Source organism: Doryrhamphus excisus, chromosome 5 (genome assembly GCF_030265055.1).
Source record: "Doryrhamphus excisus isolate RoL2022-K1 chromosome 5, RoL_Dexc_1.0, whole genome shotgun sequence".
NCBI lineage: Eukaryota > Metazoa > Chordata > Actinopteri > Syngnathiformes > Syngnathidae > Doryrhamphus > Doryrhamphus excisus.
Window position 1 is genome coordinate 22903842 of NC_080470.1, and position 18232 is coordinate 22922073.

An 18232-nucleotide genomic window follows, 5' to 3' on the forward strand; every position below is an offset into this window, starting at 1 on the left:
AAAATTAAAACAAAATGGAGATAGATGGTTTTCAGGATCACCATGATGTGTAAATCTTTTACCAAACAATGGCCGGGACCTTCCCGGGAAACCTCTGTATTTTGCCCGTTCTTTCACGTACTCACGCTCACAAATGCTCCGAAATTGTTATTTTTCTGAATGAATTCCCTTTTTGATCATGTAAATGTTGGCAAGTATGCACCATGCTGGATACATTAAATGTTCCAATTGCCAGAAATAATCTTTCCAATATGACGTCCAGCAGGGGGTGACTCCAGTAGTCCACTGATGGATCTCTTGGAGATAACAACACTTCCTCTTAGTTCATGACAAGTTTTCTTCAGTAAAAGGGCGTTTCTACAGAGGAATGTCTGTGTTAAAAAATACATGATGACACATCAAACTGTAGACTTTCCATCTGTTACTTAACATGCCAAATGAACAGAGCAATGTTTTGATGCGTGAATCATTGGGAGGCTGATCAGTTTTTAATGAGTCAGAGTCCAATGGAAACTCTAAAAAAAGACTCTGGCTGCTTAGGGAGTCGACGCGACAGAATGCTTTGGACAAGGCACTGATGTTAACTGACATGACAAGTGAAAGTGACTTGGCCGGCGCGTTATCAAAAAAAAAAAATGTTCAGGATCAAACCTGACTGGTTGATTTGCCGAAAGACCACATGAAAGGACAGCTGAAGGTAAAAGAAATACAATTTAATAGTGAATGGAGTTCAACCATGCAGTGACCATAAAAACATGTCACAGGAGCTTCATGGTGACAGTTTTAAATTGTACTCACAAAAATCTAGCGCAGGGGTAGGGAACCTATGGCTCGGAGCCAGACGTGGCTTTTATGATGACTGTATCTGGCATTTCTTACCACAATAAAATTAAGACATTTTTTTGCAGAAATTTTAAAAGTAAAAAAATACAGAAATTAGTGTTAAAAATGACAATTAATCAATGGTTAATCGATAAGGCAATTAATCAACAACTATTTTGGGAATTGATTGCTTTTTGATTTAAACATTAAAATATCTTCTTAGAATTTCCTTTATTTCTGAAGAAAGTGTTTTTTAATCTGATTATATTAATTTGATTAATTGATTGATTGACTGAAGCGATTAAGCATTAGTTGCAGTCATATTCAAAATATTAAACTTTTTAATTAATTTTAATCCATCCATTTTTTTTACCGCCGTGTGGGTGGCCAAAGTCAATGCCAGCTGTCCTTCCCATACTTTCCGGATCAGAAACCAAAACCCAATTACTGTATAACACAGGAGCCTACCTGGTCATTCAGAGGTCAAGAAGTAAACTTCCTTCCTTTAATCAATAGTGAGCTAGCTAATTTTGCATAGAATCTTTTTTCATCTTTTGATGAAGATGATGGCAAAAAGAAAGATAAGGAGTACCGTGCTAGCCCATGCAGCACCTGAAGTCACAATCATGGCAACAAGCTTCAGTATAACAATGTTATTAAAAATAATTAATTAAGACTACTATCCTAAAATTGTTGGTTTTGCTGAAAATGCACACATTTAGTTGTATTCAGTGGTTAAAAAATATATAATTGCATTTAAAACTATGTGGCTTTCATGGCTCTCTTAGCAAAAAAGGTTCCCGACCCCTGATCTAGCGGAAATTTGAGTCCTAATGCAGGACCTGGGGGAAGTTGTTGGGATTGTAGGAATACAAAACAAGGAGAAGTGTTCCAATCCATATGCTGAGCAAAATGAGCAACACGAACACACACACACACGCGCACACACACACACACACACATCTCATTCAAGAAGTAAATGCACCATTCTGATCAAACTGCCGTACCGCACTCGACCTTCAACAAAAGGGTTAGGATGTTGGTCACTTCCATGCCTGTCAGTCCTGGTGATGAGTGAAAGGTCGCCTATGGAAGAATACTACTTCAACTATATGGAAAAAAAACAGCAACTGTACAAAAAACTGTCATTGTGCTCCAAGGCTGCTCTTTGGAAAAGGCACAACGGGAATCCATGAGTCCACCAGCAGCTTCGAGTGCTGCCGTTCTTTAAAGGGGTTGGGGGGTGTCAAGGGGGGATTTACACGTAAGCCCCCAACGCGGCGTGAAATTCTGTGAGACACTGAACCAGTTGCTGGAACTTGGGTCTTTCCTCTGGGTCCAGAGCCCAGCAGCACGCCATGACGGCAAACCTGAAACACAAACGAAGGAGGGAGTTCAAGCCAAGCGTGGCGGTATAATCTTGGACGCAAAAACACGCTGGACGTCGGGAGGAAGCACAGGATTTCATTTTGGAACTGTCACCTCATCGCCTATTGTACATGGCAGGAAATCATTGATTGGATGAATGATTTTTACACCTCACTGACCTGCACTGTAGTTGTTATCAAAACACAGAATGTTTTGATAGTAAAGAATCCAAGATTGTTAAGAACCTACTGCAAAAACACAAATCAAAATCTGCTTCTCGGGCATTCAACTGATCACAACTGGACTTTTCAGGTTACTTTACAAGACGTTTGGCCACTCAATCAAACAGGCTTCATCAGTTCATGAAGCCTGTCAGACTAGAGTCAGACTAGATAGGACAGCTCTACTCTGAGAGCCTAGCGCAAGATCCCGTCTATTTATCCCATAAAGGAGGAGGCAGGTCCGGACAGGAATGGTTGGCTCTTTAGTGGTGTCAAATGCCGATCATTGGGATACAATGGAGTGCCCGCCAATGATGGTCGTTTGGGTGGTATCGCCTTCGTTAGCGTTCACCTATCTGTGCTGTTTATAAGGACCTACTACAGAAACACTAGTCAAAGATCCTCTCTATGACAGGAGAAACAGAAGCGTTCTGTTTTAGTCAAAGATTCTCTATCGTGTATTAAAAAAGACTTCCGGTTTGTCTACCTAGTGCAAAAAAAAGACCTTTCCTACAAAAAACTAATCAAAAGAGCCTGACAGAAGCAACAGGAGTGCTTTACCGTTTTTAAGAAACTACTGCCAAAACATTCATCAAAGATCTTTTCTATTATGAGTGTGTTGTGCTGTCGTGTGGAGAAGTCAGAAGAGCAAGCAGTCAGTAACAATTTCTGTGTTCTAACTGTGTTGATTTTGCGTAAGTCATGGAACAAAAGAGGTTGTCTGTGTGCAAATAGATAGAGTGTGCAAACAGGGAGCGGGGTTGCTAACAGCCATTTCCCACAACCATCGGTAGGTCTACCACGTTTTTTTTTTTAAACACTGGTAGTCCCGCAAAAAACGTGTAATGACCACATCACTCGTTACAGATGCTGTAGAAAACCTAACGTTGAAATGCTAAAGCTAGATAGATAGATAGACTCCCTTTATTGTCATTGCACAAAAACACAGTAGTGAAATTGCCAACGAAATGTCGTTGCCTGGCTCCCATATAATAACAGACACAAAAGAAGATAAGTAATAATAAATAATAATAATAATAATGTGGAGAATAAATAGATAGAATAGACACCAAATGTGAACAACATAATGTAAAGTGCAGCGTGAACAGTAAATTGCCCAAATAATTTAAATAATTTAAATAAATAATAATAATGTGAGTAAAGGTAGAGGGGCTTATTTGGCATTGAGCAGTCTGATGGCCAGGGGGAAGTAGCTGTCTCTGAACCTGGTCGTCCTACAGCGGATGCTGCAGAGCCTTCTCCCCGATGCCAGGCGAGAGCTATTTACCATTCAGAGAAATCCTGAAGTAACCGCTTTTTGTGAGAAACTTGGGACCGTCTAGTCTCCAATTCTGGATCAGATTCAGGATTCTGGAAGCTCAAGAAAGCCTTCCGTACTGGTTGTCATGTGTAGCTGCTATATAGGAGTCCCAAACTCAATACAAAGGGCATAAAAATGTGCTTAATAGGTCCCCTTTAAAGGTCAAACGTTTGGCAAACGTCCTCTCTCACAGGAGTGTTCTGCTGTTCTTAAGAACATACCGGTACTGTTAAAACAATCAAAGATCTTCCCTATGACAGGAGCACCGTTTTTAAGGACAAACTACAAAAATGTTTGTTAAAGAGCCTCTATGACAGGCGCAACAGGACTGTTCTGCCGTCTGAGAACCTACTGCAAAAATAGTGGTCAAAGATCCTCTCTATGACAGGAGCACGCTTCTGTTTTTAAGAACCTACTGCAACAACACTGCAACAACACTGGTCAAACATCCTACTACTACAAAAATGCTTGTCAAAGATCCTCTCTGATAAGAGCAACATGAGTGTTCTGCTGTTTTTGAGAACCTTTGGACAAACAGTAGTCCAGTTTTGCTTGCTTTTTGTGGGGCAGCAGTGAAGGTACAAAAAAAAAGTATATAAAAGTGTGATGACTTACAGTTCATCAGGACAGTTGATGGGCTGCGCTATTCTGTAGCCGTCCTTCAGGTAGGCGGACATCTCAAAGGGATCGATGTCCACGTACGGCGTCTGGCCCAGTGTCATCAGCTCCCACAGCGTCACGCCGAAAGCCCACTGCGGAAACACAACACGTCATCAACGCCGAGGGGCCGAGCCCAGTGCTTCATTTACTAACACGTGAAATCATCCGTCGACATCAGGTGCCAAAAAGACAAACCTTCACCCTTGAGGGAAGACACTGGAAAACCTTTTGCAATAACTTCTTTGGGAAAACATCTCAACGTTAATGAACAATTCCATCAGTAGCGGCCAACTTTGGTTGATCTTTCAAGGCACACAGATTATTGTGTCCTGTGGGCATATAAACATGGAACCTAGCAAAAGAAAGATTTGACTAGATTAGATGTATAAATACATCTCTGGGAGCAGGTGTTCAGCTTTAGAAAAATGTATATATACCTATACACGTCTTTGGAATTGAATAAGTAAAAAAAATATATATATATTTTTTTAGACTTTTGGCAATTATATGTAATTAATTGGGCGGCACGGTGGTCTAGGGGTTAGCGCGCAGACCTCACAGCTAGGAGACCAGGGTTCAATCCCACCCTCGGGCATCTCCGTGTGGAGTTTGCATGTTCTCCCCGTGCATGCGTGGGTTTTCTCCGGGTACTCCGGTTTCCTCCCACATTCCAAAAACATGCTAGGTTAATTGGCGACTCCAAATTGTCCATAGGTATGAATGTGAGTGTGAATGGTTGTTTGTCTATATGTGCCCTGTGATTGGCTGGCGACCAGTCTAGGGTGTACCCCGCCTCTCGCCCGAAGACAGCTGGGATAGGCTCCAGCACCGCCGCGACCCTCGTGAGGAAAAGCGGTAGAAAATGAATGTAATTAATTGCGTTACTATCATTATCATCAAAATAGTGTTTCCCATACAGTCATTTATTTGTGGCGGCACAATTACTGTACATTTGTCCCACCACAGAAGCATTTCAAGCGCTATTAAAACAAATAAATAATTGGAAAAAAATCCATGAAATAAAAGAGGGACTCCCCACACACTAAGGAGAGGATGAAACACCTGTTAGCTTCATCGTGTAAACAGCCGGTGTGTGATTGTTATGAAATAAAGACCAGCATGTAAAGGCACGCAGACGTGATTCACAGCTCCAGGACACACACCATCTTTATAAGGTGTTGATTTACCTCAACAACAACAAAAAGGTACAAACTGTGACAAGTCACCAAACAACATGATACATTTGCACCTTACTTGGCTTACTGTCTACTGAAAGGGAAACGCTTTAAAAGGCCACTGCTTCTAAATAAAACATTGTGGTGATTTCTGATGCAGGAAGCAGCGGCATGTGTTCATTACAGGACAAGAAGACGAAGCAGAGCTCCTCCTCGTAGCGCCGCATTCCCTGCAAATAAACTAACAAGCCTACGGAGTGTCTGAGCGCGTCACGTTTGGTGGCGTGTCATGTCGAGATGATGCTGAACAGCACCGTCTGCTTGTCTGGACTTCCCCTTGAAGTTCAGCTGGTAGCTAATAGCAGGCCTCTGGGGACTGCGAGCAAGACAGGCGGGTGCTGCCGTTTTTGGCTTCCACGAGGCGCCGTGACCATAAGAGGAATGCGGAGGGGATGTGGATGGGTGTCTGAGCGGCGGGGCTGAGGATCCCTGGGTGCACCTTGACCGTGATTCTCAGATTGACCCCGGCTATATCTGGGACGCTGGGAAACATATTTCCCTGTAGGAACTCAATTGGTTCTGGGGTCAAACTGTGGTCATCCAAAAAGCTTTATTAACATTTTTAACCGTCATACAAGCGTAATAATAAGTGCATGACAAAAGGGGGTCAAAATTCTCAACTTTAAAATTATAACGAGCAATGGGACCTCTTTTTGAGAACCTACTGCAAAAACACTTTGCAAAGATCCTCTATTCCTGTTTTTATGGACCTACTGCAAATGCTAGTCAAAGATCCTCTCTCCGACAGGAGTGCTGTGTGGTTTTAAAGGATCCAGTGGAAGAAGACTAGTCAAAGATCTTCTATATGCCATGTGTGCTGCTGTAAAAAATATTTTATTTGATAAACAGCCGGGCTGCACGTTAGCTCGCAGACCTCACAGCTCGGAGACCAGGGTTCAATGCCACCCTCGGCCATCTCTGTGCATGCGTGGGTTTTCTCCGGGTACTCCGGTTTCCTCCCACATTCCAAAAACATGCTAGGTTAATTGGCGACTCCAAATTGTCCATAGGTATGAATGTTAGTGTGAATGGTTGTTTGTCTATATGTGCCCTGTGATTGGCTGGCCACCAGTCCAGGGTGTACCCCGCCTCTCGCCCGAAGACAGCACCCCCGCAACCCTCGTGAGGATAAGCGGTAGAAAATGAATGAATGATAAACAGCCCTATTGCAAAAGACCTACCTACTTTAAACACCTACTGTGAAAACACAACTCAAAATTGTGCGGGAGGCCAGAACACACACACACACAATTTTACGCTTATAATTCTTAACAGTCCACCTTGAATTATTTGTCTAATTTTTCATATGTTCTCATTTCCCTTTTTTCAGGAGAACTTTAAACATCAGACCACATCAAACTATGAAATTGAGTATATATGAATATGAATATAGTTTTGTAGTTCTTTTTTTTTTTACTGAATAAGACATCCAACATCCATGAAAGTCGTGTTGTCAGCTGCTATGTTAAAAGTTGAAATACTTAAAAGCAACCGGCAGGCCGGATTCAAACGCTTGGTGGGCCGCATGTGGCCCCCGGGCCGTAGTTTGCCCTCCCCTGCTCTACATGATAGCTGTGCTCTGCTGTTTTTCAGGACCAATTGCAAAAACACTAAAGATCCTGTATACGTTGGGTGAATTTGTTGTTGTTGTTGTTTTTAGTAATCAGCCGCAAAGTGGTGAACTCAAGTCATCTGTGATGCCATTCATGGGCTACATTTGGCCCACGGGCCGCCAATTGAAGAACCCCGTTGGTAGGATACCTACATCAATCAGATTTATGCATCTCCAGAAGGACTTTATGAGACAAACCGCATCAGAACAAAGCTGCACAGGAAGCAGGACATGAATGAAAATAAAAGCTGCAAGCAAAATGAAAGAAACCTCAAGGAAAGGGCCGAATCGAGGGCGAGGAAGAGCAAAAATGCATGCAGCCGCACACAAGGGTGTCGACTTTGTAGCGTTGTCGGCCGCAGCAGGCTCCAAGACACGCGTGCACAGTAAAACCTTTATAGACACATTTTCTTACCACGTCGCTGGCGCTGGAAAAGTCGTTGTCGAGCAAGCTTTCCAACGCCATCCAGCGCACAGGCCGGTTCTCGTTGTCCCCCAGGCAGTGGTAATCCATGGGAAACAGATCTCGGGCCAGGGCGTTGTCCGTGATCTTTACCTGCATGTTGTCGTCGATGCTTTGGGGAAACGAGGTTGCGTAATGTTACGTTTCTTACACAGAAATCACTCGGAAGGAGTGACGATAGGACAGTGGAGTCGGGCAGGGGCACTCACACACAGTTCCTGGCTGCAAGGTCTTTGTGTATGACCTCTCGGCGAGCCAGGTAGCTCATTCCGCACGCAATCTGGATTGCCATGTAGACCAGGTCCTGCTGAGAGACGGCCTGGCGAGGAAACAAGCAGAGACAATGCTGGGAGCAGGAAACGCTGTTGATGTGACTTTCTGTACTCGTGTCATGCTGCTCCTACTTCCTTCACTTTGGGTGGAAAGGGGGACTCGCTACTTCAACAATACATTTATATTCAGAGACTTTTTGCTTTGTAGGCCTGAATGGGAATGAAAATGAAAGGATGCAAGGGTTTGGTGGTCCATAGCGCCTACTTCGAACTGTTTTTCCAAAAACGTTCACTTTATTTTGTTTGTTTGTCTCGATATCATTTTTTTTCCTTCACTCATACACATACTTTGTTCTCATAATTATGACTTTATTATTTTTGACTTTATTCCTCGCAACATTAGAACTTTTTCCGCAACCTAATCTCCCAAAAACTACATTTTTATTCCTGGTTTTGTTTTTCACATGTTACAAAGTTACTGCCTTTTCTTTAATATTTCAAGTCAAGGCTACTAAAATTATTCATTCATTTTCTACCGCTTATCCTCACGAGGGTCACGGGGGCGCTGGAGACTTTTCCTCTTGTAAAATATCTTCTAATTATGAATTTATTCCCATAATATTGTGGGTACAACTTTTTATTCCTGCAAAATTACAGATGTTTAACCTTTTGCTGTTGCTCCATGCTACTAAAATTACATAATATTTCCTCATAATATTACAAAGGTATACTCATAAAATTGCAACTTTTTTTTCTTGTTAGAATAGTCTGGTTTTGTTTTTTGCTTTTCTGTAACTGTATTTTTTTATTCTACAACTATTTGAACGTCTCGTTGTACATTTTGTTCTCATAAGGACTCCCATAATAGTTTGACTTTATTCTTGTTACATTATAACTTTATCCGCAACCTGATCTCCCAAAACTACAACTTTAATTCTTGTTTTGTTTTTCCTTTTTTTTTTTTTTTTTAACAAAATGACTTCCTTTTCTTTAATATTTCAACTTCATGCTACTAAACGTATTTGTCATAATACAACATGGTTATTTTCATAAAATGACATAATCTCATGAGATTACAACTTTGACTTAATTCCTGTAAAACTACTATAGATTTATCAATTTTTGCTGTTGTTAGTTTTTATTTTTAAATTATATTTTTGAATATGCGGCAGGACAATAAAAAAAATTTAAACTCAACCACAGGCTACACTAGGCCCCCGGGCCGGACACCCCTGATGCGTCATACAACATCAACGATTGCAGCCAAGCGAGCTGGTGATTTCTGTACACATTGGGAAAGCGTGACGTTTTCCCAGAGTGATACGCTGCAATGCCCTTGCACCGCCTTGTGACAGATGCACAGGTTGTAATTTATAGCTATGCCGCTATTGCAACAGCGTGACTCCATGGCGTTGTCTCTCGGGCCGTGCCAATAAACGCCTAATGAGAATGTGTTTATCTGAAATCCCCCACAAAAGGAGTTTTGAGAAGGGACGGCAAGCTCCGTCTTGCGATTTGCTACTTTGGTAACTCGGGAGCTGACTGATCGACTGGATCTCTGCGCTGCTCCTGTGCCAAGGAAGCCAAAGACTCCCCCGGGTTAGTGGGTACAAAAGCCTGATTGTCTTCATGTAGCCAATCCTAATCTCCGCCCTGAGGATCTGCTACACAACTACATCAACACTCCCTCTGAAAACAGAGGGAACCGCAAACACACCAAGCTTTCTTTTCCAGATTGACACGTTTGACAGCGTGAAGGATTTATTTCCACTCTTATGTAAATGCATTTCATGATGCCAAGTGGGGGCCATGCCTGCTGCAACACCTGCTCCTCAACTTTGCTGCCCAGGAATATTGGAATAATAATACAGGGCTGAGTTACCTGTTGGTAAACACATTATAATGGGACTGTAACTTCTTGTTCCAACTCTGTACAGCAGATGGCATTGTCGCAGAGAATAAGAAGATGTAGCACAAGGGAGAACTGGAATAATTAATCAATAACTAATAGACTATCCAATTAATTGGCAGCTATTTTGGCTTTGCTGAATCAGTTTTATAGTTGGAAATATAAATATCCTCTTATTTCAGCCTCTCAAATATAAGTATTTGTTAATTTCCTTGGTCATCCATAAAAACAGACCTATTTATTATCTTTGTGTTTTAGGCAAAACAAGATATTCACAAGCAACAGTTTCGACTTTGGAAAATAGTTATCAAAAAGGTTTTGCCTCCTCTGATATGTTGTGGTTTGTGTTTGGTTCATATGGATTTGGTCTGTCTAGGGTCTTTTTCCACCGAGGGCCACACACACCAAAAAATTGAAGGATGATATTTTGCAAATATACATATTTCAAGAAAATATCTGATGTAGATTTAGTGTTAAACATATTGTTAGGATTAACTTTGCTCCTTATTTATTTCAAATATTTCAACGTTCTTCTCTTTACATTATAATTTATTCCCATACTTTGACTTTTCACCAACCATTTTTTTCCAAAAAGTAAAGCTTTATTTCACCATTTCCTATATTTGAACTTTTAATAAAATATTTATGATTTAATTATCTTAACTCTATGCCAGTGAAATGACTTTATATTTCCTCATAATATCACAAATGTAGTCTCAGAAAATTTCGACTTTTTCCTGGTAAAATACAACTTTTCTCTCTTCATATTTTCAATTAATGCTTGTAATTTTTTTTGTCTTTTTCCATTTCTGCAGGATTGTTTATAGCAACTATTTCAACTTCTTGTAAATTTTATTCTCGTAATTATTGCTTTTTCTCATAGCATTCAAATTTTTGCAACCTAACAAAAATTAAATGTTTGTTTGATTCTCACAATATTACTGAAAAAATTACTCAAATTTCAATAAATATTTCAACTTTATGAGACTAAAATTAGTATTTTATTATTATATTATTTCTAAATTATTTCTCCTCATATTACATCATTTTAAAATTAGTTTCATTATATTGTAACTTTTTAGTCTTAATATTTAGAATTTATTCACACAAAATTACTGCTGATTTTTCAGTTTTGCCTGCCGTTGTTTTTTTGTTTTTGAATGCGCTGCAGGTTTTCTTGCATTAGTTGTAGTTTCACAAAACATGATTCTGCAGTGCGAGGTGCATCACCTGTGGGTTGTTGGCTTCCGCCAGCTTGCACTGGCGCAGGAACAGCTTCAGGTTCCCCCAGGCCATGAAAGGCAGCAGCACCATGGGCTTCTCGCCATCCTCTGTGCAAACATGACTGATGGGCAGCAAGTTCCTGGAATAAAGAGAGAGGAGAGCAATTTCAGCAACTCGGCAGATGCTTCATTAGGTACGGTACAACGGCATAATGAAATATAAAAATTCTGCTTTGACAAGAGGGAATTATCAGTGTTGATGGAACAACCAATTCTCCCTTTGCTCTGAACTGTATCACTCAGGCCTGTCACAATAATCAATAAATCAATTATCTGCACGATAAATAATAGTAATAGTATCTGTCCCTGGGCGTGTTGGTTTTATAGCGGAATGAACGGAGTGAGTAAACTGTCCTGTCAGTCATTCAGTCTCTTTGTCCCAGTGGGTGGAGGCGAGGGTGCGAACAAGTGCACACACAGCAGCAGCACTCTGTGTGTGCTCGCTAGCTGTTGCTAGCTCACTATCCATGCATTGTTTCTAAATAACCTGCCATGGGTCCAAAGAAAATGTCTGCAATTGGATGAAGAAGGTGAGAAAAAAACTCAACACAAATTACGAAGATGGCATCACCTCTCTTCCTTCTCCACCCCTCATCACCATGTTGGCCAACAAGTCTTCAACAAAGGCAAAATAAGGTCTAATAAGTATTTAATGTATCACCAATAACATTAGTTCTATATTATAATAATATTATTTTGCTTTTTCTCCTAATTTAAAATATAACTTTTATACACAATGTATTTTTTGTTAACTTCTGGAAAGCGACTATAGGGGTGCTATTGTATGTCTAGAGGACTCTCAAAATGTTTTGAGCAATTTTTCTATTCTACAACTCCAAAAACATTGTAAATAATGAATCCTACTTTGCTGAAATTCACTTTTCACAGTCGGGTCTGGAACCAATTAACTGCTGATAAAAATAGGGATTACTGTACAGTGTTTGGGTAAATTTAATTACATCTCCTGTGCTCAAAACATGCTGGTTGCTATGGCAGCCATTTGGGGAAAACAGATCTTGTATTTGATAGAGCAAACCCCAACAAATCACATATCACTGCCGGCCCAGGATGTCCTCTCCACAGCACAACAGCTTTTATTTTTGTGTTTGAAACAAGGCTGTGAAGCGCTTGTCCCTTACAGAGAACAAAAATGCATCACAAAGTCCCAGGAGGACATTGCAATGTAGTGGATTGCAGGTTTACCTAATGAAGGGGCCAGTGTGTGCACATCGATATGTCAAAAGTGAGATCAAAAATTGAAGTTGGCAGGGATTATTCCAAAACACTGTTAAAGCAGGGGAAGAGGAAATCTCAGATCTCGTGGAGAGGAAAGGTGTTGACCAATTTATTTTATTTTTTCCACAGGACAATCCAGTCAAAATGTCTCCTGTTGATTTGATGGAATGTAGCTCTTATTTATTCACCCACTATGGAAAGACACTGCCACAAAATAACCAGCCGAAAGTGAGATTTGAATTCTCTCAAAAGTCCTTCACTGTCTACAAACTTGTTTCAACAGCTTCTTAAAAAGTGTTGGTTTTGGGCCAAAGAGTTACTAAAGGGCACAAGGCAGACACCTGGGATGTCGTAACGGATCCTTTACCAGGTCAGGCTCTTCTGCCTCATGGGAATAACAGTGACAATTTCCTTTACAGGATATAATCATACAAACATCAAGCATCCATCCGTCCATGTTAGCTGGTTATGCTAAGAGTCCACTGGGCCGGTGCTAGTTCGTGCCAATGCAGTTTGCTGTGGCGCCTAGTGTCGCCAATAAGGTGCCTAGTGGCATGCAGTGGCTCAAACGGCCTCCCAACTGGCTCGTGTTGGCCCGTAACGGCGGCAAAAATTTAGTAATGTTTAAAATCTTTGTCGCGCCAATTGCTTGATGCAATGTCCACCAAGTGGAACCAAATGTCGCAAACAGTCCGCCTATTGGAATCCACTGGAATGTAATGGCGCGAGCCAAGTTGTGCCAACGGTGCTAGGAGTCCACTGGGCCGGCGCCAGTTGGCGCCAAAGATGTGATCGTCAAATAACAGCAACATGACGAGCGAACATTAATTCGGCGCCACAGCAAGCCACTATGCGCCAATCACATAATCTTTGGCGCGAACTGGCACCGGCCCAGTGGACTCCTAGCATTACATTCTAAAAAGGACACTCACCTGTGATGAAGGCCGCGAAGCTTGCAACTTTCAGTCAACATCATCGTCACCTGGACCTCAGAGGCGTGATCTGCAAAGGACATTTATTTTTTAATTACAGAGCAATTTTAATGCATACACACGCGTAAATGTGCGCACACAAATTCAGTTAAGTTCCAAATGTGAAAAATTTTAACAGTTCATGGTGTTATATTTGTAAATACATTTTTGGTTTTATGTAAAACCACCCCTTTTGTGTTATGGTGGTAGAGTTTAGATATTTGAGCTGTCACAAAAACCCTTTTCTAGTTGGGAACTGATATTTTCCTGAAACTTACCTATGTTCCACTGCTGATTACTAAAGAAACGGTAGAAGCGGTAGAAACTAGAAACTAGACTCTGTTTTTCTGATGACAGACAGGAGTTTAATCATTCTTTTGGTAGGTTCCAAACAATATTCTGTGTGTCTTGAAAGATCAGTCAAAATCGTCCAAAATGGCTGGTATTGAAGGGGTTGTCGTTGGAAAAATGGCTGGCATTGAATGAGTTAAAAATTAAAACACAAGCTTACATGTCCAAAGTGTATTTTAGTGTATTATATTAAGGAAATGAGAAGGATGATTGCAATGGCTATTGCATTTATAACGGTGCAAGAAATATATATACTGTATATACAAAAGGAGGTAACCAAGTAACCGCGATAAACGAATGATTACTGAAATGTAATTTTTGACCAGCTGCCTGCCACCCTCTCAGAATGGATCCATGACTCACTTTTGAATCCCGACCCACCAGTGGACAAGCCCTGACTTCCCACCTAATGAGAATTGTGTGTGTTCAACCGCTGCGATGCTAGCCAAAAGCAGCCACGGTGACTTGTACAGTGGAGGCCTCTTACACCGCTTTGTCCACATACAATTTGAAAAATGTCTACGAACTACATCTTTATTGCGGGGCAGTATGAGACCACAGCAGTGACATAACTCTTGTCTAGTCCAACAGTATTCAAATGTGCACACAACGACTTCCTGTTCAGTGCAAAGTAAGCTTCAAAATAAAAATAAAAAGCATGGCCGTAATCAACCACAGCAACTAACAAAATGTACTAATTCAATTTCTTCCAGCGGAAGGAAGATTTGTGCATGTCATAATGCTTTATTATAATTATAAAAGCAGAAGAATCTAAATAAATGGAGGCATCATCAAAGTAAAGGCGTTTGTGGACATCCCCTAATGGCTAGACATAAAGGGTCCCCAATGTATTTGCATTTTTCCAAGCTAACAGGATGAGTGTGGGTGTGGTTACCTTTCACAGTCTTCACAAAGACTGGCCTTTCCTTACTGGGGTCCTTTTCATCCAGCAACACACCGTGGAAGATGCGGCCAAACGTGCCTGCCCAAAAACAAACCACAGCGTTTTGTTATTGTGTGAGGCAAACATCCACAGGCATCACGTTCAAATGCCACCTCGTCGCTCACCGCCATGGCAATCTGATCAAGTGCCAGCTAAGTGGTTGAAATGCTGTGTCACTCGATGCCATGATGGGTTTTTGTGGCTGCTGCCTTCAAGGAGCTGAGCCAGAACAAGACAGATTCACTCGGGGAACTCAAAACGCTTTGAACGACCGGAGAAGCCAAGCGAGCACATCAATCATGCCCGTTGTCTAAACTGTCAAGAGAAGCGCTCCGGGACTTGAGCGAGGTGAGATGCAATATACCATCCACATCAAATTAGAAAAACATCTGCGCCCCGAGGGCAGCCAGGCCTTGTGTCTCAACAGGAGAGGCAATGCGGTCTAACAACAGGGTTAGTGTTTAACCGTCTCCCTCCCACCTCCACCGTGTCGGTCAGGCCTGCCTGGACCTGCTTGCTCCCAACAACACTACCTGCTAAGACCTCGGCTCTGGTTGGTACGATGTTCTTCTCCTTTCTACGTATATTGCTGGGTAATGTTAAATACCTTTAATTATTATCATAGTATTTACTATAACAGTGTCAAAGTTCACTGGTTGGAGTTTAGATTTATTGTATGTTTTCCTGTTTTATAGTAAGAGGGAGATAAATATACAGTATATGTAAATATACACAGTGGGGGCCAAAATTATAACTTGACATACACATTTAAGAGGTTTTAGTTTAATGGCCATTAAAATACCAATAAAAACATCATTTTACTCTATAAACCATAGCACAGGTCCATCATAAGGAAATGTAGATTATTTTCCTTCCAAATAGTAACAAGTTCGGCCCATTTCACACAATCATGCTCCTTTCTCAACAATGTCATGCAAATTTGGGGCAAGTTGGAAAAGAAGCTTGCTATTGTACATACCAAGGAAAGCCTTTGGATTGAGTTGTGGAGAAGGCATGTGATAAGATTAGTGGTGAAGTTCTCAGGAAATATACTGAAACTATGCCAAAGAGATGTGCTGCTGGTATCACCCCTGTCCTGCATCACGGTTATGACGGTATTAATTCTTTCCTTTTCTTTGACACACTGTAAAAGTAGAAAAGTCAGCCTCATGCTTTGGAATCATAATGGACATGAAGAGTTAAAAAGCTACCCAAAAAGAACAAAAGTGTCCTTTGTCAATGCAGCAATGTTGCTAGTTCTCTTTTTCTACAGTATTGATGGGGTTCAACCATGTGACCTCATATCACTACCAGTCACCAGCATAACATACGACCATACTAAGTACGTTTCTGCAATATTTTGGAGTCATTCATTCATTTTCTACCACTTATCCTCACGAGGGCGTGCTGGAGCCTATGCCAGTTGTCTTCGGGCGAGAGGCGGGGTACACCCTGGACTGGTGGCCAGCCAATCATAGGGCACATATAGACAAACAACCATTCACACTCACATTCATACCTATGGACAATTTGGAGTCGCCAATTAACCTAGCATGTTTTTGGAATGTGGGAGGAACAGAGATGCCTGAAAGGGGAATCGAACTCTGGTCTGGTCGAGCTGTGTGGCTTGTGCGATAACCACTCAAGTGCCTTGCAGCCATGTTTTGGAGTACATGTTGAAATGAGGGCTGCAAGGCGGTTGAGTGGTTAGCGCGCAGACCTCACAGCTAGGAGACCCCAGTTCAAGCCCACCCTCGGTCATCGCTGGGTGGAGTTTGCATGTTCTCCCCGTGCATGTGCCCGTTTTCTCCGGGTACTCCAGTTTCCTCCCACATTCCAAAAACATGCTAGGTTAATTGGTGAATCCAAATTGTCCATAGGTATGAATGTGAGTGTGAATGTTTGTCAATATGTGCCCTGTGATTGGCTAGCCACCAGTCCAGGGTGTACCCCGCCTCTTGCCCGAAGACAGGTGGGATAGGCTCCAGCACCCCCTAGTGAGGATAAAAAAATGAATGAATGTTGAAATGATTGGCTCCAATTGTGTGAATGTACATGGTTGTTGAAAACAAGACCATTGAAAGGCAGTGAAAGGTTTCAGACATAATGAATGTAATGCTTCGAGTTCTAACGTGTCAGTTTGCGTGCTTACACCCATTCAGTGCACGTGAATACACACTTGTAAATGTCCTTCATCGTTGCACTGCTTGACCTCCATAAACCAATTTTCAGCTGGATTTTACGCACTCTTTTCAATCTTTCCCTTTCAAGTCGTCTGTGGAGCATCGCTGGACATGTACGTATGTTGGCTGCATTTCACATTTTCGAGTTCCAACAATGATTAGTATAAATTGTGCTTCTGGTTACGTACTGTAAATTTGATGTTCATAACCAAGAACCACTAGAACTTATTAGTGTAATAGCTAATGATGTATCTTATTTATAATACATTTATTTTACTTTCAGAATATGCAGAAGGCTGAAAATGGTCCCCAGGCTGCACTTTGACCAGCCCTGTTGTAAAGTACCCACAGAGGCCTCGGATGCCTTTCAAACACACATTTCCCCTGTATTGTGTTGGGTCCGTAAGCGGGAAAGTGTAACATCATTCACAGGGTTGCACTAAATCCCTAAAATAAACTGAAGTACAGTCTTGTTCGTTCTGAGTGCACCATGACGAAGCTGAACGGGGTCCAAAGCAGCCGGCCAGAAGAATGGAGCCAACATACAGTACAAGGCCGAGTGACACTGATGTGGATGTTACAGTGTCTTCTGCAAACACACACATTTGCACCAACCTGCAGCTTTGTCAGACTGTCTTGCTGGCTTTGCGTCTTGCTTGTATAATGGATTTGTTTTTGTTAAAAGAATTAAGTTTGTCATTGCTTCACTGGTGCCAACATAAACCAAACCAAGTAACCTCGAAACGCGTCTTTTCCGCAAGTTAACCTCTCTGTTGGAGACCTCTGGGAGGAGATGGAATAAGTGTGTGTTCCACTTTTTATCCGTTTCAACATCCGAGACTGCAAATGTGTTTTTTACGAGGGGAAAAGGAGCAGCCGGGGCGGGGGTGGTGGTGGTGGGGGAGCGAAAATACCTTCGTGCAAGACATCTCGCAGAGTGACTCGCTCCCTTGAAATGGCGATGTCTTTCACTTTGGCCTTGGCCTCCATGAGAGTGACGCTCCTCAGGTCGTTCTTCTCGATGCGAAGCGATGGGTAGCCTGTGAGGGAGGAGATCCAAAATGTCAACAAAGCCCTTTCAAAGTAACAGGGGAGGAATGTCCACCTTAAATCACGTTGACAGAAACCGCTTTCTCTCAAAAGACACTGAAACCTTGTGTGAACTCCAAGAATGGAGGACATTCATAAACTTGTCGTGTCGTTGATACAGTACACGATGCAGGAAGACTCATGCAGAGTCCTGCAGTAAAACATTGCCATTTCATGACCTCCCTGTGTAGGCGGAAAAAATACATGTACACAGATGCACAAACAATGTAAACATGAGACATTTGTATCAACACACTCCCCTGTGTACACTTCATGTCAGTGGCCGGAGATAA

At 41.7% G+C, this 18232-nt stretch overlaps 1 protein-coding gene across 8 annotated transcripts in view; it reads right to left on the reverse strand.

Annotated features, from left to right (window-relative positions):
• Window positions 1–692: 692 nt before the first annotated feature.
• The window catches only part of ryk (receptor like tyrosine kinase), a 36451-nt gene continuing 18911 nt past the window's right edge, over window positions 693–18232 (reverse strand). For all 8 annotated transcript variants that reach the window (XM_058072392.1, XM_058072387.1, XM_058072385.1 and 5 more), the window contains exons 9-16: window positions 17765–17890; window positions 14620–14706; window positions 13335–13404; window positions 11114–11246; window positions 7912–8021; window positions 7655–7814; window positions 4348–4484; window positions 693–2192 (exon numbers count right to left, since the gene is read on the reverse strand). In XM_058072392.1, the coding sequence (XP_057928375.1) occupies window positions 2081–2192; window positions 4348–4484; window positions 7655–7814; window positions 7912–8021; window positions 11114–11246; window positions 13335–13404; window positions 14620–14706; window positions 17765–17890 (935 nt within the window). In that variant the 3' untranslated portion in view covers window positions 693–2080. The remainder of the gene's footprint in view (window positions 2193–4347; window positions 4485–7654; window positions 7815–7911; window positions 8022–11113; window positions 11247–13334; window positions 13405–14619; window positions 14707–17764; window positions 17891–18232) is intronic.